This window comes from Canis lupus, chromosome 30 (assembly GCF_011100685.1).
Source record: "Canis lupus familiaris isolate Mischka breed German Shepherd chromosome 30, alternate assembly UU_Cfam_GSD_1.0, whole genome shotgun sequence".
Taxonomy (NCBI): Eukaryota; Metazoa; Chordata; class Mammalia; order Carnivora; family Canidae; genus Canis; species Canis lupus.
Genome location: NC_049251.1, coordinates 27650800 through 27677266, shown reverse-complemented (window position 1 = coordinate 27677266; position 26467 = coordinate 27650800). Strand labels below are relative to the sequence as shown.

At 42.1% G+C, this 26467-nt stretch overlaps 1 protein-coding gene across 5 annotated transcripts in view; it reads right to left on the bottom strand.

Moving 5' to 3' along the window:
• Nucleotides 1-26467, bottom strand: part of TLN2 (talin 2) — a 428409-nt gene that overhangs the window by 185341 nt on the left and 216601 nt on the right. For 4 of the 5 annotated variants that reach the window (XM_038580605.1, XM_038580602.1, XM_038580603.1 and 1 more), the window contains 6 exons: nucleotides 8916-9087; nucleotides 7019-7116; nucleotides 5687-5816; nucleotides 4270-4422; nucleotides 2318-2460; nucleotides 618-745 (listed from right to left, as the gene is read on the bottom strand). In XM_038580605.1, the coding sequence (XP_038436533.1) occupies nucleotides 618-745; nucleotides 2318-2460; nucleotides 4270-4422; nucleotides 5687-5816; nucleotides 7019-7116; nucleotides 8916-9051 (788 nt within the window). In that variant the 5' untranslated portion in view covers nucleotides 9052-9087. Of the gene's footprint in view, nucleotides 1-617; nucleotides 746-2317; nucleotides 2461-4269; nucleotides 4423-5686; nucleotides 5817-7018; nucleotides 7117-8915; nucleotides 9088-26467 lie in introns of those variants that run through there. The other variant, XM_038580601.1, reaches the window with a different exon arrangement.

Genomic DNA, 26467 nt, shown 5'->3' with positions numbered 1-26467 from the left:
ATGTTCTGTGAGGCCATGATTTATCTGTAGGTTTGTTTTCTCTCAAATCTCCAAATATTGAGCTCTCTCCCAAAACACTCCATCATTTTATGCAAGAGAACCAAAGACCAGATGTATGCAAGAGAACCAAAGACCAGATGCACTTTCAGAGCAATGAAGAAGTCTTAAGATCGTAATAAAGAAGGTGAAGCTCTTTTATGCTCTGATGTTCTAATATAGGAGAATATTGAAAAGAAATTAAAGATGAGAAAATCTGGCCTCATATGAAGAAGGAATGTTCTAATGGGAAGAGATTTCACAAGACGGAGGTCCTGAGTTCCTCAACTCCAGAGATATCCCAGGACAGAGAGACAATGTCTTAGCAGGATGCTAAAGATTGTGGTCTCCATGGAATCACCTTCTGCCAGAACTTGGAGGAGTAATCATCACAGTCATTCCAGCACTGAATTTCCAGGCCTCTTTGCTATCTCCAACATCCACAGATGTGATCATCTACTCAACTGAGGCAAAATTAACAACCCTACAACTGACTGAAGCTAGGGTATGTATTTTATGTAGCTGGCTCAAAAATAAATAGTGAGGAGAAAAGAGGAAAAAAACCCCAAGAGGTTATTTACTCTAAGAATCCAGGTTTGTGTTTATGTTCCACGTGAGGTCCAAATTGTATCTGGGCTTGAAATCCTCCAAACTCACAAGCTTTCTCGAAGGAGACGGGGTGGGAGCCATTCAGGATGTCATCCCGAGCCTGAAAGACAAGAGGAAGCAAAAAGCATCAGGAGCTTGGGGGAGCCATGCATACTCTCCAGGGACACATTCCTGCATCTGAGTGCATCCCCTCTGTGTGGCAAGGGAGAGAGCCAGCCAAATAGGACACAGCCAGGACACTGCGGGTGATTGTGGCACAGGAGGAATGAGGCAAAGGGAAAACAAGTCCTTTCCTCAAACTGCCTATAGATAGAAAACATCAGCAGTATCCAGAGAAAACTAAAGCTTTAATATCATCAAGGAAGGTAGAAGTGATCATAAAAAATAAAGAGGCAAAGGGAAATCCTTGTGATTCACAATATACTTTTTATGGCCCTAAATCATTAAAGCTAACAGAAAAATTACCTAGAGGTAAAATCAATCCAATCCCCATCCCAAGATAAAGGCCAATGTAATGTAATGTGGTGGCAGGGGGAGAGAGATAGTAACTCAACACTACAGCCATTTAAGCGAAATAGACAAAATGCATAGTCCTAGAATCAGGAACTCACCGTGTCTGAAGTTCTTCTCTCAGTTCCTGATCCAGCACTGCTGTTGCTATTTTATTCTTGTCTTTTCTTTCTCTAGTTAAATGATTCCCAGACCACTCACCAGCAGATACTCTAAGCTATGGCTCTGAGTCTTAAACCAACAAGCATTTTCTTGGTGCCTTGTTCTCCTCCTTTCTGCCTCCCAGCCCCCTCCCTCCATGGCATTCTGGTACCCACGGACTCAGAGGTTAGCTAATTTGTCCTGTGAAAGGCCAGACAGTATAAACTTATTAGACCTTGTGGGGCATATGGTCTCTGTCACAACTACTCAACTCTGCCACTGAAAGAGGAAAAGAGCCACGGGCAATATGTAAGCAGTTACATGATATGGAAGGGGTTTACCAATGTGTAAAACAAATGAGCTCTGTTTCAATAAAACTTTATTTACAAACACAGATGATGCCATGACAACATTTTAGTGACCTCCTGCATTATTTCTATGGGTAGATAACTAGGTAAATGGAAGGAGAGGAAAGGGAAGGAGGGAAGAAAACAATGAAAAAAGAAAGATCAGGTTTTCCTCGAGCCGAAGAAAAGACTGAGGACAGTCTGATATGAAGTCAACATCTTACATATTGGGAAACTGCGAATTCTGAGAAGTTAAATGACTTGTCTGAGTCTCAACAGTAGGCTAATGGTGAAGACATAAAAGGTTATGAAGAGACTATCTTTCAGGTAATGAGAAATATGGATTTTCTGACCAATATTCACTTGTATCCTAAGATATTAGCTAAGAAAGCTTTACTGCAGTGGTGAGCCAGTCAAATGTCTCCAAGTCAGGCAAAGAGTTAGTACTGGCCACCAGGTCCCAATCTGGGAGGCCAGAGAAAGGTTCTCTTTCGCTGTGGAGCATCAATGTGTACCACAACCAAACACTTGAGGAATCCCTCAACAGCGCCCCCTGGAAGCTAACTGTAGATCACAAACACCACAGAAGCTGGAGCTGAGCTCCAGCTCATCACAAGCCACAGCCAGGAGCTTCCTGAATTCTCTCCACCCTCACTGAGCATTAAATGCTGTACCTGAACATAAAGCAAGTTCAGCTGCACGGGGTCTCTCGAGTCCACATTCTGATCAGAGTAGAAGAACTTCCGTCTAAGCAGCAATGTTTCATGTTCATCTACTCCTTGTTCTCTGAATGTTCGGCTGTGATCCAGCCAATTTACTGCAACACAATAAGGCAGATGAAAGAACTCTATTTATTCTTCCTCTTGGTTTGAAGGGGTTTATCAAAAGAGAAGTGGATTTCTGGAATGCTGATATTCAGTTAGTTACTTATATTAGAACTGTGCTTTTTAATTCTGCAAAATAGTTTCACATATACTATCGTGTACCATATGATACACCCCCAAACAACAACAACAACAACAAAACAAAAACAAAAACAAAAACAAAAACTGAGGGAAAATTTCCAGCCATTCCTAAAGGTTTGTTAAAGCCCCACAGTCAACTTGTAACGGGGGGGGGGGGGGGGGGGGGGGGGGGGGATAAGAAAATCAATGCTTTATGCCAAGACAACTAAGTTAGCATTTTCCTTTAAGGCAACAGTGGATACTTCAGTCTCATTAGGTGAAATAATTTATAAACTGAGCATATTGAGTTGCCACCACCTGTAAAAGGAAAAGGAAGGAAAATAAAAGTAACTGGATAGGGACGATGGCAGTGGGGGTGAGGTGGATATATATAACAGGAACTAAGGGATCAGGGGAGGAAGAACCCTACCCGTGGCCCTGCTTGGATCTCATTCAGAAAACGCTCACCTGTTATCTGGGCACACAGAAATGGACCACCCCTCTACACTTTCCACAGCTCTCATTCCCATCCCCGAGCTTAGCACACACACACATTATAAGTAAGTATTATAAGCCTCACTGGATTCTAAGCAACTTTAGCACAGGGAATGTGTGGGAGTGATCTCATCTCCCACGGTACCTGGGAGAGTATCATGCACATTATAAAAATCCTTGGGATTTGTCTACCATTGTCTCACTTGGAAATAAGTACGTAACTCGAAATCAAATGAGGCAGAAAAAAAAAAAAAAAAGAATGGAGAAAGGGTCAGAGGAAATGAAAGCCGCACTGAAGATCAATAAACATAATGACAATGATGACATCTTCCCAATGCAGCAGCAAGAATAAAGAGCGAGCAAGCGAGCCTGGGAAGGTCTATAGGAACTGTGCATGAAGTAAGATCCTTGATTGGGGGAGGAGGAAGGGAGGAAGGAGATGTGGGGCAATCAGGTGCACATAGGATACTTGGGGGATACACAGGGTGTACATACTGGCTTTTCCAAATATTAACTGTGTAGTCACAGAAGAGGACTCTCCTATAATGATATTACCATTTTGTAATCTCTCAGGAAATTATGGATCTGGGCAATGGTCATTAATAGCTGTTAATATCACAAAAAAGGAAACAACCAAGTACAACTCTCTGATGGAAGTACACACCACCACATAAGGAGGAGTCTTCACTTGCAAAGTATACACATACATATGAATCTGATCAAATTTCCAGATCTCAGGAATTAAGAGAGACAGAAGTCCATGTCAGAGGATACCACAATCAATAAAATCCAGACTGTAGAAAACTTGATACAAATAACAATCTGTTTTCTTCTTCCCAGAAATTCCAAGGGGTGGGGGGAGAGATGGAGAAGTTTGAGATGAAAATAATTGTTACACTGTCCAGTCTTTTTTGGACCCCAGTTTAAATGAATTATTAGCTTTTGTAAAAGACATTGTGAACATAATTTGTATATTTCACATTAAGAGATAACTTTCTTAGGTGTGAAATGACACTCTGGTCACTTCCCTCCCTTAAAAGCCCATCCATGTCACAGACTAAAGTATTTACAGATGGAACGAAGCAACAGCAAAGGGAAAAATCCCACCCAGAGTCATGTAGGTGAAGGAAGGGCAGTGAGGCTTGACCACGCCCACACTGGGCGACGCTCCCTTCACAGACACTCACAGTCGTCATCCGTGTGGAGCTTGGCCTTCAACTTCTCCATTTTCCTCTCATCTCGCAACAGTGTCCGGTCTTTCTTTAGCGTACCCGTCCCTTCCTCCTTCTTTTCTTCAATCGTTTCTTGGATTAAAGAGTACTCTTCATAGTTCGTTATTCCTAAAAATATAAATTTAGGATAATTTATAAATTTGTAATTTAGGATTTAGGACAGCGATTATGCTGCTGTCACTCCTTCCCGCTGGGTGCCTGCGGGGACTCCTCCTCGGAGTCCCTGGTAGTGAAGGACAGAAAGAGGCTTTACTAAGCTCAGGGTCAGGGGCCATCCACAGAGTATACATTAAATAACTCTGGCCAAAAAGAAGGTTTTTCAGCTAATGAAGCCACATTGAAAATGTCACATTCAATTCTAATTTCCAAGAAATAAGCAGTCTAGACCATGAAGAACAAGGCAAGACTGTGTCAATCAAGTGGCTAAAGCAACTGGTCTTCCTTTGGGTAGAGAGAAGACTAAGACAGGGCAGGATACTTTCTCCAAATATTTGAAGGGCTTCATGCAGAAAGGAGACAGACTTATTCTTTTGTGGATATTAATAGAAGCTACGAGAAGAAAAGTTGTGTAGCAATCAAAACTGTACAGGCGGGATCCCTGGGTGGCGCAGCGGTTTAGCGCCTGCCTTTGGCCCAGGGCACGATCCTGGAGACCCGGGATCGAATCCCACGTCGGGCTCCCGGTGCATGGAGCTGCTTCTCCCTCTGCCTATGTCTCTGCCTCTCTCTCTCTCTGTGACTATCATAAATAAATAAAAAAAAAATTTAAAAACTGTACGGGCTATCCCTATCAGTCTTCAAGGAAATACTGGATGTCATTGATGCTTATAGAGAATCTCAGCCATGGAAGGGAAACTAGAATTATATGATTCAAATCATATTATTTTTAATTAAAAAATTCCTCTTGGGGGGTGCCTGGGTGGCTCAGTTGGCTAAGTGTCTAACTTTTGATTTTGGGTCAGGTCATAATCTCAGGGTCCTGAGATCCAGCCCTGTATCAGGCACTGAACTCAGTGGGGAGTCTGTTGAGATATTCTCTCACTGCCTTTCCCCTCTATCCATTCATGCCTACTCTCGTGTGCATGCACACACGTGCTCTCTCTAAAGTAAATAAATATTTTTTAAAATTCCTTTTGTTTTTGAAAGGGAAATAAAATTCTCAATTTCAACTCAGCGAGATGTTCAAGTGTTTACAACACCAGTTAGTGGGTTTGCATTATCTAAGGAATAGCAACACTGTCTTAGGACTGGATAGAAATCAATAACTAGGACACATTCAGGATTGGCAAGTCGTCAAATGGGGGTGAAAAAAAGATCAGGCATGGAATTAACGACAAAACCAGAACCAGAACTTCTGCATGTGAACACTCACCTATCCTGCTGCAAATAGTAACCAGGAGTTCCCCAACAGTCTTGGAGTCATCCACCATCACTGTTTTCACAGATCCATCCAGCATCCGGATTTTCTGAGGTCTCTGTTTCTTTTTATATTCCAAAATATCCTAGGGAAACCACAGAAACTTTTCACATGACTTAGGAAACCAGGTCATTAATTTGGACACTGTTCTTTAAAGAATGAATTTTCCCTAGCATACTCTGAATTCCTCCAAGTTCTCGTGAGATTTTTGTCACTAATATATAAACTCCAGTGCTAAATAACTGCCTCCAACAAGCTCTCCTAAAATATGATGGTGGCATTGCCCCCAAAGAAGTACTGTTTATAGCTTACAATTCTTGAAAACTAATCTCTGTAAGCTTAAAGTAGCTTATGCCTTCCTAAAAGACTGTAGATGATCTGCTTTGATGAGGACTAGCAGAGGAAAATTCTTACTTGCCACTGAAGAAGACGGTGGTGTACTCCTCCAGTTATCTCACTGTTAGAAGCAATTTTTAATATCTATGTCATGGAGGAATAAATAATACCCCCCTGTAATTCTTTAGAGTGGGGATTTGCCACAAAATGGTTTTTATAGTAATGGCAAGATCAAATGGGGGTAGTAGGTTGGAAGTTACTTTTAAAGAGGAGACTTTTTTTTTTAAATTACATCTAACAATAGATTTATGAATGGAAAATTAATTGGTACCACATAATTCATTCTCACTTTATGGAATAGTGACCCATCTGATACATGCATTCCATATACTAAAAGCCAGTATCTTTGAGGTTAAGCTGAACAGAATATACAACACTTTTTTACTCGCTACCTCTAAATTCCAAACACAACCATTTTTTTGTTGTCACTTGAACTGATTGTTATCAAGCTTACATCTAATATGGACCTTCTTTTACAAAAACAAAACTGATGAATATTTAATCTCTGACTACCTTTAGGAATTCTTTGTTTTCCCTCTAATCTACTCTTTCTTTTTATCATTAGTCTCCAGGATACTTCCTATGTCCTTACAGAAGGACACTATCTTATTTCCTAACTACCAAGCCCAACCAAGGCATGTACGAAGAGCCAGCCCCAAGCTGCTTTAATTACTCTGTGGGGCTTCAAGAATTTGGACTACTGATAGTTTCTATTACTACCTGAACAGCCCTTACAAAGTCAACCATGTCAAAACTATGAATAAGGGACCTTGATGCAGAATAGACTGTTGGGTCTCCCTTTTTCTCTGAGGTATAATACTACTATGTTGGCTTCTATAGAAGGCCCACAGACCAAGTGACCAAAAAAAAAGAAAAAAATCTACAACATACCCCATTTCGCAACATGTAATAATCCAGTGTTCTGCCGGCTTCCAGCCAAATCCCTTTCCTAGGGTCTTCATCAGAAAGAAACAGCCCATAATCAGAAGCTGGAAGATAAAGAGAAGAGAGGATAAAAGACAGAGTGCCGCTGATGCCATCGCCAGCTTCAAACCCTGAGTCTGCTGACTTGGCAGGCTGTCGGTATTCTTCTGCACCAGACAGGTTTCGTTTTGACAACATGAACAAGCCAAGGGGCTAAAGCACAAGAGGAGGAATGAAGCCTGAGCTGCAACATCAACACCCACAGAGAAGGTTCGTGATTCTTAAAACCAATGGGCAGCAGCTGTGTCTACAGTTTAGAGAAACATCAAGAACAGAATGGTCCAAATTTCTAATTTCTGAATTGAGCTTTGTTCCCTTTCACTTGCTATATAAAAACCTGGCAGAGAACCTGTGAAGGAGGACAAGACGACCATGGAGAAACTAAGGAAGTAACCAATTAAGCCCAATGCCACTCAGCCAAAGAAGGCCAATGGAGCCTTTACACTTTAAATAATTCCATCATCATCCTAACACAGCATTACTAAAGGTAAGCAGGAGGGCCCCAGTGAGATGAAGCCTCTGTCCCCCATCCCACTAAATTATGAATATAGTTGGAAAATAGAACTCTGTTCTCCATAGAAATCCCTTAATCTGATCAGGAAGTACAAGAGCATGGTGGCAAGAGGAAACCAGTACCACTTCCTGTCTAAAGATTTCTATTTTGGGGCTCCTGGCTGGCTCAGTTAATAGAGCATGCAACTCTTGATCTCGGGGTCATGAGTTTGAGTCCCAAGATGGATGCTGAGACTACTTAAATAAATATGTCTTCAAAGACTGTAATTAAATCAGTAAAATAAAGACTTCTGTCTTTCTGAATGTGATTCAAGGTAACCTCAGAGGCCCAGATGATGGTCTGAGCTCCTGTTGTTTCTTAGAAAAACAACTTCAAGATCTGTAAAGGTTTTGATCTTCACCAGAGCTAGGCACCAGAAATGACTGGAGAACCAGAATTTGAAGAAAGGTTGGGAATGTGGGGTGACTTTATTTTTATTTTTGGGTAATCTAGAAATAACAATGTTTTTAAATAACATAAACAATGCTTTTAGGCCACAAGTTTGGCAGTTTTGTGACATCTTTGAGAAGATCAATGTTTATCTCTATCTTTGAATATTTGATTTTCATGCTTCCAATTTTTAAGTTTTACCCCATTTTCATAATAAAGGCTTATTAATTTGGGAGTAACCCAATTTCTCAAGCACCAAACACTAAATAAAGGAAGGAAATGTAGAGAGAAGGAATTGAGAAATAAAAATTGTATGCATGGCTTTTCTTCAAATTCGGATTAAACGTGCTCAGTGGTTTAAAGAAATAAGAAACAAAACATAGATGCTCCCTACTCCCTTTCAGGTTTGAGATCAAGTTTATAAAATAGCCCCTTCAAAGTAATTGAAATGTAAGGCTTGCCCTGAGCCCTGATGTCAGTTCCAGCCTTCTTCAGGCTGCATATGCGGAAAACAGAGTGAAGGAGAGACAAACACAGTAACTGTTGAGAGTAGCTTCATTTGTATGTTATAGGGCAAATGAAGTGACTTATCAAAAAAGTGTCTTGTAAACTATAGAGATCGATGCTGATGTATGGAAGGGTCATGATGAGGGGTGTGACAATGATGATTCAGTGGCAGCTGTGGCCATTGACATCACAAGACTCACTCAGGAAGTATGTACTGCTCAGGCTAAGAAGATACTTCATTTGAAACATATATACTAGTGGCCCTGAGTACCACTAAGAGCAGCCATTTCTTTAGCTACTAAGCAAAGAACATACAAACACTTTTCAATAAGCCAGTGAATAACCTTGGCCTACCTTGGCCAGTTTGTGCCTCAGGTACCCGTTCTCGAATGACTCGACATGCATCATACACAGCCGTAGATGGTTCAAACTGCATGGTCTTCACCACATTGCAGTGGCGGACACAAATCTTTAAGGACAGGGCCACCATTTTCCTAAATGGTTTGAAGATTCTCACTTAGAATGTCTGGAAAACACAAAGAGACAAATCATGATATTCATAATAGTCTTGAAAAACACTGCTAGATTCTAAATCAGCTTTAAATAATTGAAAGAATAAGCTAGCTATTAAAGAGAATGCTTTGGATAGAAGCACAAATTAAATGATTTCAAAAATTTTTAAATAAGACAAGAGCATCTAGTCTCAGGGTTGACACTATCACAGAGTAGCAAGTCGAGTCTCTAGGGAAAAAGAATCTGTGGAAGTTCACCAAGACCCCTTCTCGGGATCCCTGGGTGGCGCAGCGGTTTAGCGCCTGCCTTTGGCCCAGGGCATGATCCTGGAGACCCGGGATCGAATCCCACGTCGGGCTCCTGGTGCATGGAGCCTGCTTCTCCCTCTGCCTATGTCTCTGCCTCTCTCTCTCTCTCTCTCTCTCATAAATAAATAAATAAAAAATTAAAAAAAAAAAAAGACCCCTTCTCAATGGTGCCTACCTACTTTGGGTTTCCAACAAGGCGTCCTCAGTGTGAGAAGCAGAGAGCCTTGGGTACCACAGCTACCCCCTAAAGATGCTTCTGTTAGCAGCCTCAATGCCCTGTTTCGCTCCCCACAACTCCTGGGGACAGGGACAGATAGATGCTCCTCAGGGTAAAAGTGTTCCACTACTCTTCGTATCAGAAGACTTGGATCTGGGCCCAACTCCAACACCAGGACCCTATGTAAATCCAAGCAAGGCCCTCTGGCCACTCTTCAGTTTCCCCACAAGTAAAGAAGCCCCAATGGTAACAGCCCTGTATAACCCCTAAAAGAATTAAACCCTAAAGGTTTATCAATAGGAGCCCAACATCCTACTTTAGAAAGTACACAGGTCTAGCCTAGGTTTTATTTCATAAATGACTTCTTTTTAAAACCTAAGTCCAAAATTTAGTTCATTTCCTTTGAGTTGGTGGCTAATGGCTTATTTTGACTTATTCTGTAGCCAGAATCTTTGCCTGCCCTCAACCCAAGCCAGCCTCAATCAAATGCATGTTCCTCAGGCACGAGGCAAGAGGGAGGATTCTTCTCTGCATCTGAGAAACTCACAGTCACAGACTCACCGGCTGACTGTCATTGTGGCAAACAGAATAATGCACTTCACAGTCAGCACCTATTAGAACCCCAGGACTACAGAGAGAACACAAATCCACAGGAATTTCAAGTTCTCATCCTTTAACTTTTCTTAGAGAACCCACAAGCAGTGAACATGAACCCCAGCTGCCTTGATAGTCCCTTCCCACTTAAGAACATAAATGTGAAGAAGCAACGAGCTAGCTAAGAGGCAGAGAGGGCCACAGGCTGACCAGCCCAGGGAGCGGGTGCCTCTGGGGCATCACTTCTTCACATGCTTGATTGATTGCCGGTCCACTGGATACAGAGGACATTTTTAAACAGATATTCTGGTGTCCCCAGGCAGGCTGCTATACATAAAGACACGCAGAGCAATCATTTAGGCCGTCCAACTATAAAGTCATTTTGACCTCTACTTATGTTTGAATGACTAGCCTGTGAAAATACTTCTTGAAAAATATCAAGATACAGTTCTCAATAAACAACAGCAGTGTTCACTGGGAATCTTCCCCACACTGAATCAATTCACTACGGCCTGGGTAGTGGCTAGATTGCTGACCTAGCAGAAGAGCTCAAAATATCCAGTCATTTTCCACCTATAACATCAATGACTCTTACAGCCATATAGGAAAGGGTCTACCCCACTCTGTTTTTGGCATGCTTAACCAACTAACTCCCCAATTTGGGAAAAAAATTTAAACTCTAGATATAAATTGACAAGTTTAATGTAGAGATCACTGCATGGAATAGTTTGTCCCCCTGGGGCTGGTGACAGCTGTAGGGTTTCCTGAACCACTGAGATTCATGAGCATGGCTGCTAGTAACAGTGATAAAGGCCCTGGAACTCTGTCATGGGTGCCATTTATAGAATGCACCAGAGAGAATAGGGTGCTTCATCTCCTCCATTCCTTGGGAAGGGGAAGTATTGTAAGTGTCCCTGCATGAAGGCTGCCCTTCCCAGGCTAATAACTGGGCTTTCTGCAGAGCAAATTAATGGTCCTTCAAGCCAAGCCAAGCAGGATTCCATCAAAGGGAAATACGGAGCCATGACAGGGGCTGAAAGGAGACTATAACAGCAAGACAGTAAACATTAGAGCTCAGAAGGAAACAGAAGACACACGGGGAGTGAGGAGAAAGAGCAGATAGAGCAGCAGGGAGCAGACACAAGCAAGACTGGACAAAACCTAGGTCAACAAAGAACATAGGAGAAGCCGTGAAGTAAAATCTCTATCCAAAACAACTGGAAAAATGAAGAAGCCACTGAATGATGTGCAGGAAGCTGCTGGAGATGCAGGTTTGGGGTGAAAATTCTCTAATGAGTTTCTTTAGGATATGTTCGGTGGAGAGGTAGAACAGGGTCAAAGAAAAAAGAAAAAAAAAAAAAAAGAACAGGGTCAAAGACTAAGCAGGACACATAATGGGTAGGGGGAGCTCATCCTATCTAACTCCTTGGGACTAGAAAGATCACCTAGGGATGTGCTCAAGACAGAAACCTGAGGACAGAGTCCTGTAACAATGTTCTAAATTCAGGACAAAAGGGACTGGCAAGGAGGCCCATTGGTAGGTGAAGAAACAGAACCAAGAGACCATGGGCCCGGAAGAAGGTGTGCCAAGCACACCTGTGCTAAGTGATGATCATAGCTCAAGGAAGATGAGGATGGGGATATCACTAAATCTGGCACAGAGGTCTCTGGTAGCTCAGTTAAGAAGCAGCTAGCAAAGGGGGGAAGCCAGAGTAGCAAGTTTAGGAGAGAGAGGAGGAGAGGGCCAGCATAGCAAGTACAGACTTGTCTCTCTGTCTCTGGGGGAGGCCTACTGGAAGGAGCAGAGGAAAAGGCAGCAGCTCTGAATTATGCCCTTAAGGCTCTTTATCCAGAAGTATGTATGACGTGGTTGCTACAAATTCCTTATCTACATAGCATCTGTACAGACACGGCTTCCACCAGATGAGGGCCCAAAAGGCAGTCCCAAGACAGCTAAGTGCCCTTCCTGGAGGCAGTTGCCCAGCATGCATTATCTCCATTCTCGGCCTGTGAGAGAGAAGAGGAGCAGGCAAGTCTCAGTTCAAGGGAAGGGCACTGGACTAGGAAGGAGTCTGCAGTTCAGGTTCATTCCCAGACCTGCCGATGCCGTGGACCTTCAGGCCTGTTATCTCTCCTCTTTTTGCTCTTCAAAGAGCAGGGGACAACTGGCTCCCCATGAAAGGAGTTTCCCAGTGGACACTGATGCTTAGCCAACTATTCCCAAAGGATTCCCTTCTGCTCTAATCCCAACCTCTCACAGGTGAAGCCACGGAGACAACTATCCTTAGCTCAAGGTAGACATTCAACATAAGGAGGGACACAGGAGATTCACTGTGAGACTCATATTCTCAACTTTTCTACCACCTCAAATGTTGCAACATGGTACATATTGTACAGCAAAACCAACCAACCAAAATCACTCTCACAGCATACAGCATCTGCTTGGTGGTCAAAGACTAAAAGGCTCCAGTTTCTTCTTCTTACTCCTGGCTCCCAGTGTTCCCAATATGGAACACGAAATAAGACCAATGATTTCCTTTGTGGGAATGTCAGAAACATGTAAATAAGGTACATAAAAAATGTCTTATCAACTCTCAGGTTATCTATTTGTGTGTATGCAAAAGACGAGGTATTTTTATTTTTATTATGCAAGATCATCATCCATACAGGCAACTGTCAATGAGGTCTGAAATCAAAATACATGGTGATTTAACCTTATTCCATAGGGAACACAACACGGCACTGAGCTGTTTCTAGCTCCACACACAACACAGTGAGATACTTGCAAAACAGACACGCGCTGAAATTAACAGTCCTAAACTAATGGCAAAAAGATCATAGGATCAAAGCATATAGGAACCTAGATACGTCGAATAAAAATGAGTGTTTTCAGCTCTCACGAGAAGTCTCACTTTATATCCACAAAAGCCCTGAGAAAATCACGTCGCTCAGACGACACGCCATGATAAAGCTAACACCCCACTACCTCTCCAGCAAGATGTTCTCAGGGCAGTGGTATAGGCGGCAAACTGAGCCTTACTTCTACTTCCCTGTATCCTAAACCCTTTTGGCTAACTGCTGCCTCTACAGGCAGGGAGCCTAGGACAGAGGAATAGGTTTCCTTTTTTGGTTTGGCTGCAAGAAGGCTTAAGCCGACTGTTTTATAGTCTAACCCCTTTCTCTATTTTATGATCCTATCCTTGTTTTTCTATTACCCCAATCTGAATGCATGCTATCTTGCTGGATCTTAAGTCCTTTTTTGTTGTGGTTTTGGTTTCCTAAAGAGGAAAGGGTAAAAGGGTATAAAATTCATAAAACATACAACATCTTCCTTTTCATAATTTCTTCTCATTCTAACCATTTTGGTCCGGATTTTATGAGTGAAGGTCACCTGGGGCCAACACAAAATCTGCCTGTGCCATCCATTGTGGCAGATGAGCCAATGGAACCGGTGGTAAAACCCAGACATTTTTCCTTTTAAAGTCAATACTTTTTGGTCCCAAGGAGCTGTAAACAGCTCAGGATGGTGGCAGCAGTGCAGGCTGCCTAAGCTCAGGCCACTCCACCCTGGAACAAACTAGCCCAGCTCAGCCAAGGCCTCCTCCTTGCCCAAGAAATGTCCACTATTGGTTAAGATGAGCAACCACCCCGCGGATCTCTGCCCTGACCAGTGAGGTCGGTGAGGTGCTCCAACTCTACTCCTGCCTTACTAGCTCATGGCTCTGTACTGGTTCCTTAACTGCAGTCTGCCTCAGTTTCTTCCTCCGTGAAATGGGAGATAGTAATAGACCTAACCTGTAGTAAGGTTACCAAAGAAATCTATTGACACATGCCAAAGCACAAAGAAAGTGCCAGGTAAGAGTTTGTTATTTTTCGTCTTAGCCACAGGGGTTGGGTTGGAGATACACTGGAACCAACATATTCTATTTAGCCACCATCTAAGCTGCAAAATTCAATTTACTGTTTACATCTATTATATAGTAGACATTATCACAGACATTAGGGAGCAAAGACGGTCAAGATTCTTGTCTAAACAGCACACCCCTTCTGGTAACCCTGTTCCCTGTACAGTTCCTGTGTTCATCCTTATTCAAGTCATTCAATGTTTTTTTGTTTGTTTTGTAGAAGCAGAAGTATCCAAGGATGAGCCATGAAGCCAAATGTGTTTGTGGGACAAGAACTCCTGCACTCAGGCTGTCCTTCTGGACATCAGTCCGATTCCCTTAATCCAAGAGCCTAACGGAGAGAATTGAACCCTATGGTATGGATCAGGGCTAGCATCAAAGTAGACCCCTGCCCTGGAGCATCCCAGGAGAGGGGCCATAGGGACCCTGCACACTCCCCTACAGAACAGAGGTATCGTGTTTAGCTGACAGGACAAGTGGGCCAGGCTACCATGCGTCACTGGGACCCCAGACCTTGAAGAGTAAGAACTGCCCATCATCCCTCTCCCCTCTCTACCTCCATCCACTGGCTCCATTCTCACCCATTGGAAGACCTCTGCATCCAATAACGATGGTTATACCTGCCCCTGCTTCTTTACATCTGTTCTCCCCTCAGCAGGCAAAATATAGCCGTGGTAACAGAACACATTTTATAACCAAAAGTCAGTATAAAACACGGGCCTATTATTCACCTCAATCTCCAGTAAACAATTTTGCTCTCCTGGAGAAATGCCCAGTGAAGAGCTTTCCTTCTCTCCACTCCTTACCTGCTCTTATGCAAGGGAGGAAGGTAAACAGCTCAGCCAACAAGTAAAACTCATCACATGATGGGGTCACAGCTATACAAAGGTGCCTCAAAAGCAAAAGTCAGGGTCTCACCCTTCATCTTGCTTTCCTGGGCTGTCTGTGCTCAGGTACACTGGGGCTGAGCTCACACATACAGAACTTTCCGTATATAATGCTGAGCCCACCAGGCACATCCAGGTGTCTATGTGTGACCATCTAGAAGCGAGTCAAATCAACTGTTCTCTGGGAGCAAGCTTTTTCATTTAGGGAGGAATGAGGAGGAGAGAGGGCAGAGCTTCCTTCCTATTGTCATCTCACCTGCATCCAGCTTTATCAGGGAGCCACAGGCCTTCCTTAAAATCTGCCTCTCCTCTCACTGGGCCCCTCATGCCTCCCTCTTCCCAAGTAGTGAGAGCTCAGAAGGCAGAGTCTGATTAGAGGGGCTACTCCCCTAACCCCCCACATTCACAACTTAAGAGAGAGAACTCCAGCTAATCCTGAGCTCAGGGAAAATAGTACACGAACACAGCTGATGGGATTTCCTCACATGGTAACCGCCCACATAGAAAAAGACCAGAATGAGTATGCTCCCCCTTTGCAGCCAGAATGGGGAGAAAAGCAGAGAGAACATTCACACAAGGATCTCTCTTCAGTTCTCCCTCACAGAGGCATGGAAAGCCAGGACAATCTCTTGACTTTGCATACTTCAACTAGAAATAACCGTTAAAAGGTCAGGTGATACAGGAACAGGGGAAATGATTAACCACCCACACAGGTGTGAACTCAGCAGCAGGTCCGGCAAGTCAATAAAAATTCCAGCCAAGCTGTTGGCACCCAGAGCTGCTTTGCCAACACCCCATTTGCCCCTTAACCCAGGGCTACTGCAGTGTTCTCACCTGTCCTCAGGACACTCACCCCAAGACACACATACAATGGTATCAGGAGGACATCTGTGGTGACAGGTCTCCTTCCCTGATCTTCTAAGGTAAGGACTGTATCATCACAGCCAACTTTGAATCTCAAGGCCCAAGTATAATGCCCACCACAAAGCGGATGCTTCATCAATGTTTGTGGAATTAACAGGTACTGCAGGGTAAGACTTAAACAGATTTTTTCCTAAATTAGTCATTAGCAATTAATTACCCACACGAATAGCATGACTAATGGTAGCTCAGTGGTTGAGCGTCTGCCTTTGGCTCAGGTCGTGATCCCAGGGTCCTGGGACTGAGTCGTGAGCAGGCTCCCTCGCTCTGCCTATGTCCCTGCCTCTCTCTCAGGGTCTCTCATGAATAAATTTTTTTTAAAAAGATGAATGGAAGGCAAACATCCAGCAGGCCCTATTATTTCTACTCATCAACAATCTGTTTCACAGATCACAGCAGCTTAAACTCATGGCTTATGAGATGAAGTTCCCCAGCCTGGCAAAAGGGAACCTCAAGAAAGAAGCAAGGCTACCTACCATCAGTCAAGAACTCTCGAAGGTACCCTGAGGGCAGGGACGGACTATGTGCATTGCTCACTGTAAAGTACCTGCTGCTGCAGAGAGGGCCTCAGGATGTGTTTAATGCATGGATGGAGAAGCAAGTCAGCAGTTCTACCTCCAAGAACAAAGCTGAAGGCAGTGCCCACAAGATGAAGTACAGAATGACGGGAAAAGATCTTTGACACTGTTTTCCCACTGTCAGATGAAGAAACTATAATCCTGAGATTAAGTGACCTTCCCAAGGTCACACTGCTAGAAACCATAATCTGAACTTCCCATGCTGCCACAATAGTTGGCTACATATGTGATATGACTAGAGCCCACCAGGGATCCCTCCAACTCACCCTCCACCCATACTCAGCTCTTGGCACAGGCATATGAAATTCCATCATTAGGTCTATCATTGGTCATAAGGATGCACTGACGGTTACACCTTGCTATATAAGCGGACATTTAGATTTATCACTTATCACTGTCTTACAATGTTACATTTCAGAACTTCCAGACAAATTGAGAGCTGACTCTTATTAAAGATGATATGATGCCTCATTTTCCTCAGGAAATTCTGAGGAGGTAGAGAGTTCCTGCAGACTAATTCAGAACTCTGATAAAGAGCAGTGAGCAAAGAATTGGGAAGAAAACCTGCTAAAAGGAAGGGGAGGAGACACCTACGTGTTTGTAGTGTTATAATTGTGCCGAGAGATGATTTTAATAGACACCAAATTGAAATGTACAGGTAATCAGGTTCAAATCGCTCAACCCCAGGGTCATGGCCTCCCATCCACCCACTTGCCTTCCCTCATTCATGCTGTAAGAACTCACCATTTTAATGGAACAGTGTGGTTTCAACTTCTGCAAAATTGCCTCCATTATTTGAGCCTTTGTGGCTACCTCTGTCTGAAATGCACCACCCATCTTGGTCTTCCCAGTTACCCACCCTGCAAGCCCTGCATCAAGCTTGGTTTTCTGAAACTAGTCTTTCTAACCCCTCTCCCTCAGTGCAGGATCCCTCTCTTCTCCTAAACTCGATGGAGCACTCACCTGTAACCCGTGCTCCAGTGCCCGCCCTCCAGGGCTCAAGTCCCCCCTGAAATGACAAGAGATGCTACATCTAGTGTTTATCTGGCATTGAAGAGTTCTATGGCCCTGCCACAGACATCTTTCTCACTTGATGTACATAACAGCTTACAAAGTAAAACAGATTTTTTTTTTTTTTTTTTTTTTTTTTTGCATCCCCATTTCACAGACAGAAAATCTGGGAGGAGTTTTCCTGTGGAATATATCTTGGTTTCCCTCAGACCACTAAGAAGGTTGTGCCTGCTTTCTGGCAATGTCACACTTTTCCCTTGCGGTTGCTGAGACAGCAGAATAAATCATCCCCACATCTTAGTCCCTCTGGAGTCCACCTTGCAGCCCTGTTATTTGCTTCCTCTCACAAGTTAAAGAAGTAGGTTGCAAATTGAATTCTGATTTCAAATTTTTTATTTTGAACTTTAACTCATTCAAATGATTTGAGGCTATTCACAAAAATACAGAGGGCAGAAAAATAAAAGGTCAAGTCCAAAGAAAAACAGAAGAAAAATGAAAGTGAAGGTCAAGACCAGAAGACTGTGAATTATTTACTCTTTGTTTGGATAACTGGTAATAAACTCCTCCCATTATTTGCTTTTCTTGACCCCTGGTGACAAGCCTATAAAAATCCCATAAAAGCAGATTCTCCAGGCTACTACTGCTGATGCTGATAAACATAAGCATGGTCACTATATGGCACATGCCATGGGGATGGGTACAGAAGGACTGGATTTTACTTGGGAAAAAATAAAGAGCTTTGTTCTACAATGATCTGGAAAAACAATATTCAGTATTTTGTAAACTGACCCTGGAAGAATGAGTGAAAAGAACTCCAAGTTCCTTCTCAGGTCACCTTCCTCCTGCTTCTGTTTTGTTTTTGTTTTTGTTTTTTAAAGATTTATTTATTTATTCATGAGAGACACATGCAAAGGGAGAAGCAGGCTCCTTGCAGGGAGCCCGATGCGGGACTCGACCCCAGATCCTGGGATCACGACCTGAGTCAAAGGCAGGCGCCCAACCACTGAGCCACCCAGGCATCCCTTGCTTCTGTTTTTTGATGCTAAAAAAGCATCCACCAGACTGAGGACTATCTGCCAAAGCCGTGTGGGCTTGGGCTGTGCAGCAACAGGGTCACTGTCATATTTGGTTTCAGTTAAGAAATGGAGAAATTTCCTACTTCCTATTTCCAAATCCCTTTCACTACAAAGGTTTTCAGCATCCACCTCTGACCAGTGAATTCAAGACTGCAAACTCACAGCATCATACATCACTGAAAGAGGCAACAGTGTATGGTTTTTGGCAAGGGTGAATGCTAAGGAGGAAAATTAATGTTAAGAACATATTCTTGGGGCAGCCCGGGTGGCTCAGCAGGTTAGCGCCGCTTCAGCCCAGGGCCTGATCCTGGGGACCCCGGATCTAGTCCCATGTCAGCAACCTGCATGGAGCCTGCTTCTCCCTCTGCCTGTGTCTCTGCCTCTTTGTGTCTCTCATGAATAAATAAAATCTTTTTTTTTTTAAAAGAACATATTCTTGAGGCTTATCTGTTAATCCATTAACTATAAATCAGAAGGGCATTTCTGTTAGAGTCCAGACCTAAAAATCTAGCGCTTGCCCGGAGAACTGAAGCAAAGCAAGGAACTTCATTGAAATGTATATTTCTGGAGATTCAGAGTCCACCACAGTACCAATCCAGCATTCACACACTAGATTAGATTTTCCAGATTAGCCTTATTTTCTGTGGCCACTCATTCCAAGATCACCTCCATTTTATATCTGAAAATTGCAACATCTCCGTTAAACTAAACCTAGCCTGTGGTATCCCTGATCTCAGACACAGAAGTCATCAAGTCCAGCCGTCTGCAGTGTATGTAAATCTTTACTGTGGCTTACCCTTCTCAGTGTAGGAGTTAAAACATCTATTTTTCAATTTCTTAATTAGTAGCAGCAAACATATAAAACAATTATGTGCCTGCATGTATTCTAAACCCTTTCTGTGCACTTGACAGGATGAGCACTGGGTGTTATGCTGTATGTTGGCAAATTGAACTCCAATATTTAAAATAATAATAATAAAAAACCCTTTCTGTTTGTCAAGTCGCTGAATTTTCAACATCACACTATGCTAAGGAGCAAAGACTTCGCCCAGATAAGGTGACCAGGACACTGTACTGGGGGCTCTGTCTCCTACTGTGTTTAAACAGGAAGAAACATGGAAAAAATGAACATAGTGCTTGTGTTAAGAGAACAGTAAAATGGGTGAAATATATATATTGTAAGGTTTTTATTAATTGAATTTTCATGTGTCCCATTCTGACAAGTTACTCAATCCAGCTTAGAAGGTTATGTCTCCTAAGTAACAGGCACATTCAGGAGAAGGGGAGGTTTAAACTCAAATTTGTCTTATCCAGGCTTCATTGAATGATCCTACCCTACCCAAACATAAGCATTGCTAACACTTTGACACATCTTCCACTGTTTATGCATTATTTCATGTAGTTGAGATGACATGCTCTATGTAATTCTGTATTCTGATGTTTCCCTCATTGTAATTACATTATAATTTTTTCCCACAGGATTGTACAATATTTAGAAACTTTTTAAAATAGATACATAATATTGCAATGCAAGTCATCATAATTTACTCAGCTGTATCTTTGATTTTGTATATATCAGCGACTTGTAAGTTTTCACCATTAGAAAGTAAGACTGCAGTATGATTTTTCTATTTAAAAACTTTTATTCTTTCACACTTTAAGCTCGTTTTTTTTTTTTAAAGGAATCATCAGTATTTTTAAGGAGCAACCCAGAAGATACTACGCTAATAAAAAAAATCTGAATCTACAGATATTAGCAGGTTGATTTATGGGTTAGATAAATGAATATGCATTAACAACCAAGAAAGCCAATAATCAATCTATATTTTATAGTTCAATGTAGCCTACAGAACGATTCTGCTAGCAAGGGCTCAGGCTGCAAGGGACCATATCAAAAGAATTGACAACAAGCATGAATAGGGGAAAAACATTTGTCATAGCAATAAACCAGATTTACAGAAAAGAGGCAGAGGAAAGACAGATGCTTAACATAAATTTCAAAATAGATTGCTAACAGAAATGACAGAAGAAATGATTGGATTAGACTCTACTAAAGAAAATAGTAGACATACACATATAGTAAATATCAAATATCAATGCTCTGTTTTCTGTAAACTCAAGTTTTTAGAACTGCTTAGTGGATCAAATCAGAATTACAAAGAAGATATTAACTAAATTCAAGTACTCTGACAGGGTACCATTTTCCTATACTTACTAAACCCAAATCAAAAGTCTTGGCCAATTTTATCAGTGAGTTATGGATAAGACTTACATTTCCAAATAATAAAACCAAATCAAATTTAGGTCTGTATCCATAAATAGTACTTCATCAAGAACATGGGGAAGAAACAAACATATCCCATGGAGAGGACACTGAATGGTCAACTCTTAACAGCACAGTTGAATGTAACAAAATATTTTCAAGTACTATTTTGAGATAGTATTGCACTTATTCTCTACAACCTGGACTAATTCTTGGAAAACATAAAATTTAAGATATAGCCTGGAAAAATAAAAGAAATGCAGAGACCAAAATAAATAAGAAGAAGAAGAAGAAGAAGAAGAAGAAGAAGAAGAAGAAGAAGAAGAAGAAGAAGAAGAAGAAGAAGAAGAAGAAGAAGAAGAAGAAGAAGAAGAAGAAGAAGAAGAAGAAGAAGAAGAAATAATAAAGGATAAGGATCCTTAAAGAAATGGCAAGATGAAATAATTTTCTGACTTTGAAAGTGTTTATCTATAGGGATTATGCCACAATATTTTGTCATGCCAGCGATGGCTTGTAAAATTGATACTCATCAAATATGATACCTAACATAGTGTTATTGCTGGCACGGTTTCCTTCCCCCCACCCTCCTAATATTCATATGTCAAAGTCTTAACCTCTAGAACCTCAGAAGGGGACCTTGCTGGCATAGGGTATTTAGGGTAGATAATCAAGATAAAATAAGGCCATTAGGATGGGTTCTAATTCAAAACGACTGGTGTCCTTATAGAGGGGAAATGTGTACCCACAGACACGCATAGAAGAAAGGCAATGGGAGCAGACACTGGTACCAGATGGTGGTCAAGCCAAGGAGAGGGGCCTGGAACAGACCCTCCCCTCATAGCTCTCAGAAGGATGCCTTGATCAGGGACCTCTAGCCTCCACAACTGAGAGGCAATACATTTTCGTTGGTTAAGCCACCAGTTCGCAGTTCTTTGTTATGGCTGCCTCAGTAAACTAATACATCAGGCTAATTATGGCTCAATTCAGATTTTAATTAGTATAATTTTCTTAACTATAGGAAATCAGTACAATTTTGACACAAACTGACTAATAGTGTAGTCAAATATGTGTTATTATCTGCAGGGAAATTATATATATGCTGTACTTATTAACATGTACATGTAGGCATAGATGCAGATATTGGTGTAGGCAAAACACACAGGCATATGCATATGGATACTTTCTGTCCACAGTTAAAATAGTACTAAGCCATGGAGGGGCTGTGGAGGGCTCTAATCTGGGTATATCTACGTCCAGGGTTCAGGGCCTTGCTTCATTACTACCAAACAAAACAAGACTGCAGTGTAGAGAACGCTGGTCATTGTAGGATGGTATGACAGAAAATGTGTAGTACCTAGCATCCTGAGAGGCAGGCATGGATGAGACTCTATAAGCATTTTATTAGCGTGGTGAAACATCTTTTGAGTTGACTGATTTCAGCTTTAGTCATCATACACACTTTTCTTTGAATTAAATAAATCCACTTTGGGGGCACCTGGGTGGCTCAGTGGTTGAGTGTCTGCCTTTGGCTCAGGTTGTGATCCCGGGGTCCTGGAGTCAAGTTCCACATGGGCCTCCCCGCAGGGAGCCTGTTTCTCTCTCTGCCTATGTCTCTGCCTCTCTGTGTCTCTCATGAATAAATAAAATCTTCAAAAAAAAAAATAAATAAATCCAACTACAACACAAGACAACTTTCAGTTACTCTAATTCTAATGAAACGGAATGCTTTTCTTCCTTGTAAGATCATCCTTTCCCTTGTATAAAGAAACAGGAAGCTCCCTGGGCCTTTTGATGCCAGGAAATTCACAATATTCCAAAAAAGAATGTAGCGGGGTACCTGGCTGGCTCAGTCAGGAGAGTATAGGCCTCTTGATCTCAGGGTCATGAGTTTGAGCCCCACATTGCATGTAGAAATTACCAGGGGTGGGGGGATGGCAGGGAATGTAGACTCAATGGCAAGAGAACCAAAAGGATCCATGGGAGGAAGAGTCAAACTTTGGGTCGAGTCAGGTAAGAATAACATCAGGCTGAAGAGGAGATAGAAGTTCAGTCTTACACAGTGGACAGGACTGGATAGATGAAGGAGAAGGGCAGCATTCCAGATGGCTTCAGAAAAAATTACCCTTCCACCTGGGGGGAGTTCTACCCTTTGTTCATGACTCAGTTTGTCACATCCTTCTACTCCCTCACAGATAGTACTCACCACCCAGGACTTGGTGACCCCAGGGCCTAGTATAGGGCCTGTCAGATGAGTAGGTATTCCATAAAATCTCAACACTGAGTAACTGTTTCTGAGCCTACTTTCCCTATGTAATGGCAAGCTTCTTGAGAGCCCACAATTATTTTTCTTAAAGATTTTATTTATTTATTCATTAGAGAGAGACAGAGGCAGAGACACAGGCAGAGGGAGAAGCAGGCTCCATGCAGGGAGCTTGATGTGGGACTTGATCCTGGAACTCCAGGATCACACCCTGAGCCGAAGGCAGATGCTTAACTGCTGAGCCACCCAGGCGTCCCCAGAGCCCACAATTATTTACTTTTCTCAACACTGCACAGATTTTCAGCAATTATTTGATAAATAGGTGGATGCAATTCCTCCACCTGATTTCTTTCTTTTTTATTACAGAGGAACAAGTATCTAAAAGAAATTATAGCTCTGTTAAAAAACAAAAACAAAACCCCAACAACAACAACACTTTTGGACTGGGAGTCAGAACACAAATTTGGATTGAGAGGCCACTGTCTGAACAGCAGTACCATAACATAGGGCCTGTGTGACCTGATGATTCCAGAGTTATGCATAAACACACTATGTCTCAGTCCTTGCAAAACTCACTTAACATATAGCAAAGATCTTATTATTAGCAAAGCTAAACCACAGTATATGCTGCTACCATTATTGTTAATGCTTCACGACCTGTTTGGAAAAAACTAAAATACAGAATCTGAAAGGTTTTTCTTTACCCCAAGATGATAGAAAATCAAGTAACTGACAGTTGTCAAGCCAGCAGAGAGAGTAGGAAAGGTAATGTCATGGCTCTTCCCTGAAAACCAGCCTAACATGTCCTGCTTATGCTATTCTTTTTCTTCTTCTTTGCTTAAAAGGAGGTCAGTGGGATAATTTATGACTCAGGTTTTAGATGTGCAAAAACTTTAAACCAGAGAGATATTATGGGTACTCTAGTTCTAAAATCTTCCGTAGAACTGATTTAAAAAAAGAGGCCATAGGTTTCAGTCCTGACTGCTTCTCAGGACAGCAGGAAGCCAACTACTTAAAGTGAAATAGTGTACAAAATGCTTGTTTCTTATAGAATGCAATCATTCATTTATTCACCCATATATACTCATTGAGTTACCATTCACTAGACCAGATGCTACTCCTTGTACAGGGAGGACCCCAACAAGCAAAATAGGGGAATGAATCTGTAATAAGGGCCAATGTTACCCTGATCACAAAAGTTTTTCTAGTGCCTCAGTGATTCCAGGATGATGTCAGGGCTCAAAGAATTTGCGTGGCTGGGAATCCCTAAGGCTTCTGAAGGGCTCCAGGATTAGTCTGGATCCTTCTGAATATTCCTAGGCAACATCTAAATGGGTAAGATACCATCAGAATAAGAAGAAACCACAGCACAAGCAAGAGCTGTCCAACTTTAGTGCCACCCAGCATGGTGGCAACAAGTCATCTGCATGACACTGCTATGACCTATGTTAATTATTTGCCTATAACAACTGAAAGCCTCAAAACAGGGTTGTCCTGAAAGCTGAGAGAATAAATTTAAATTCATATGCAAGAAGAAGAAAGTACATGTAACTTCTAACCAGGATTTCTAACCATTAACCACTTGTTACTGGTGGTTAAGGGCAGCATTTGCTGTAATCTTGTGGGTCCTCACATCACCACCTAGAGTGGACAGATTTTATCATTACCGTCATGTGTGCATATATGTATGCACACATATGCACATATATACACACACATATACTTGACTACTAAAGATACTTCACTATAAAACTCTCAACTTGAAAAGATGATAGATGATTATTTGTGCTATAGAAGGCTTAAATAAGACTTAGTAAGAATTCATTGAGCAAGCCCTCTTAAAATTTCACATGGTGGGTCCCATTTTTTGTCATAAAGTCCTCAGAGGACTACTACATTTTAACTCTGGGTCCCCTGCACCAAAGAAGGTCATGAGAACGCCCCCCCCCCCCCCCCACAGCAGAAGAGTGCTCAGTCTGCTCCATTATTTCAGTGGATGTCAACTTTCTCAGGGTTGGTCTCAATTTTAAAATATTATGGCCCCACATTTCAAAAAGACTTTTACTCCCCAAACTTTGTATGTTTGTAAAAATCAACCTCCTAGTTTCTAGTCACTGAAGACCTATCTCTGATGAGGAGGTATATAATCACTTTCTCCATACCAGGCTGCAGAAACTCAAGCCAAATAAAGGAGCATAGCTTTCTCTTTGCCTGACAGATTTCTGAAATGCAGAAAGCATGCTCAAGGAGCTTCCAAGCAAGGAAGCACAGCTTTGCATCCAAGGCTCCCTGACCAGGCTTCTACCCTCCCCAGGAAAGGCAGGTGAGCACTTACTGGGGCTGGGTTTTGGGCTGCCCAGAGGGTCTCTATCCATTACTGAGGCTGACAAACCAGTAATGTGGGAGGCAGTGACTCAGGCAGACAGGAATGAAGCCAAGACCAGGAGAAAGGAGGCATAAGGAAAGCAGGAGAGACCAGGTGCAGAGAGAGAGAGGGTAAGCTGGATAGAAGGAAGGGAAGCTGTGGGACACACAAGAAGCTAGAAGCCAAACTCATCTATTTGGATTTGGGGAAGCATTCAATTACACATTCATGTCTCCCCAGTTACTATCCTAGATGAGAAAAGACTGGCTAAATATTTCAATGCTCCAGAAAAAAAAAAAAAAAAAAACCTATTATAATGAAAAATCCTTTTGAATTTTCTTCTGTTTACCTTTGAAAGACACGTATAAATTTACTGAGGAAAAAAAAAAGTTTCTTTATTCTCTTTCCTCCCCAGTGGTGAATCTCTCCATGAGTCAGTCTAAATGTCAGAAGAAAAAGGCATCTTCTCAGGAATATATAAATATTTATAGACAACATTACTCCATCACCCCTGAAATGTTAAACAGAGCTATTTTTCCATTCTCTTTATTGATTTAGTTATATGGTACATAAAAATCAGAAGGCAAAAAAAGGTTAACGGTAGAACGCAAATCACCAGGTCACGCATCAACTAAATGCAGATTCCCACCCCCACCCCAACAAATATTAAGTTGCTTTGAGATACATCCACAGAGAGCAGTAAGAAAAACAAAAAATTCCTGTCAAAACAAACTCAGGCTCAGATGACTAAAGAGTGGCTGTCTGAGTACCTTCATCTGTGATCAGAGCCTTTAAGTCTGTGGAACTCTTCCTCTGAGATAGATGCTCTTAAGGCTAAGTTCTACCAGCCTGACTGGGTTGGTGGGAAAGAGTGAAACTCTGGTGAGATGATTATAAAACCAAAATCCAGGGAGGGCGCTGTCAAGACCTCATTGAGCTCTCAAAATGCTTGGTTGGCCCTCCTCAACTGTCTTGCTTTCTATTAGGCTAGTTCACTTACACAAACCA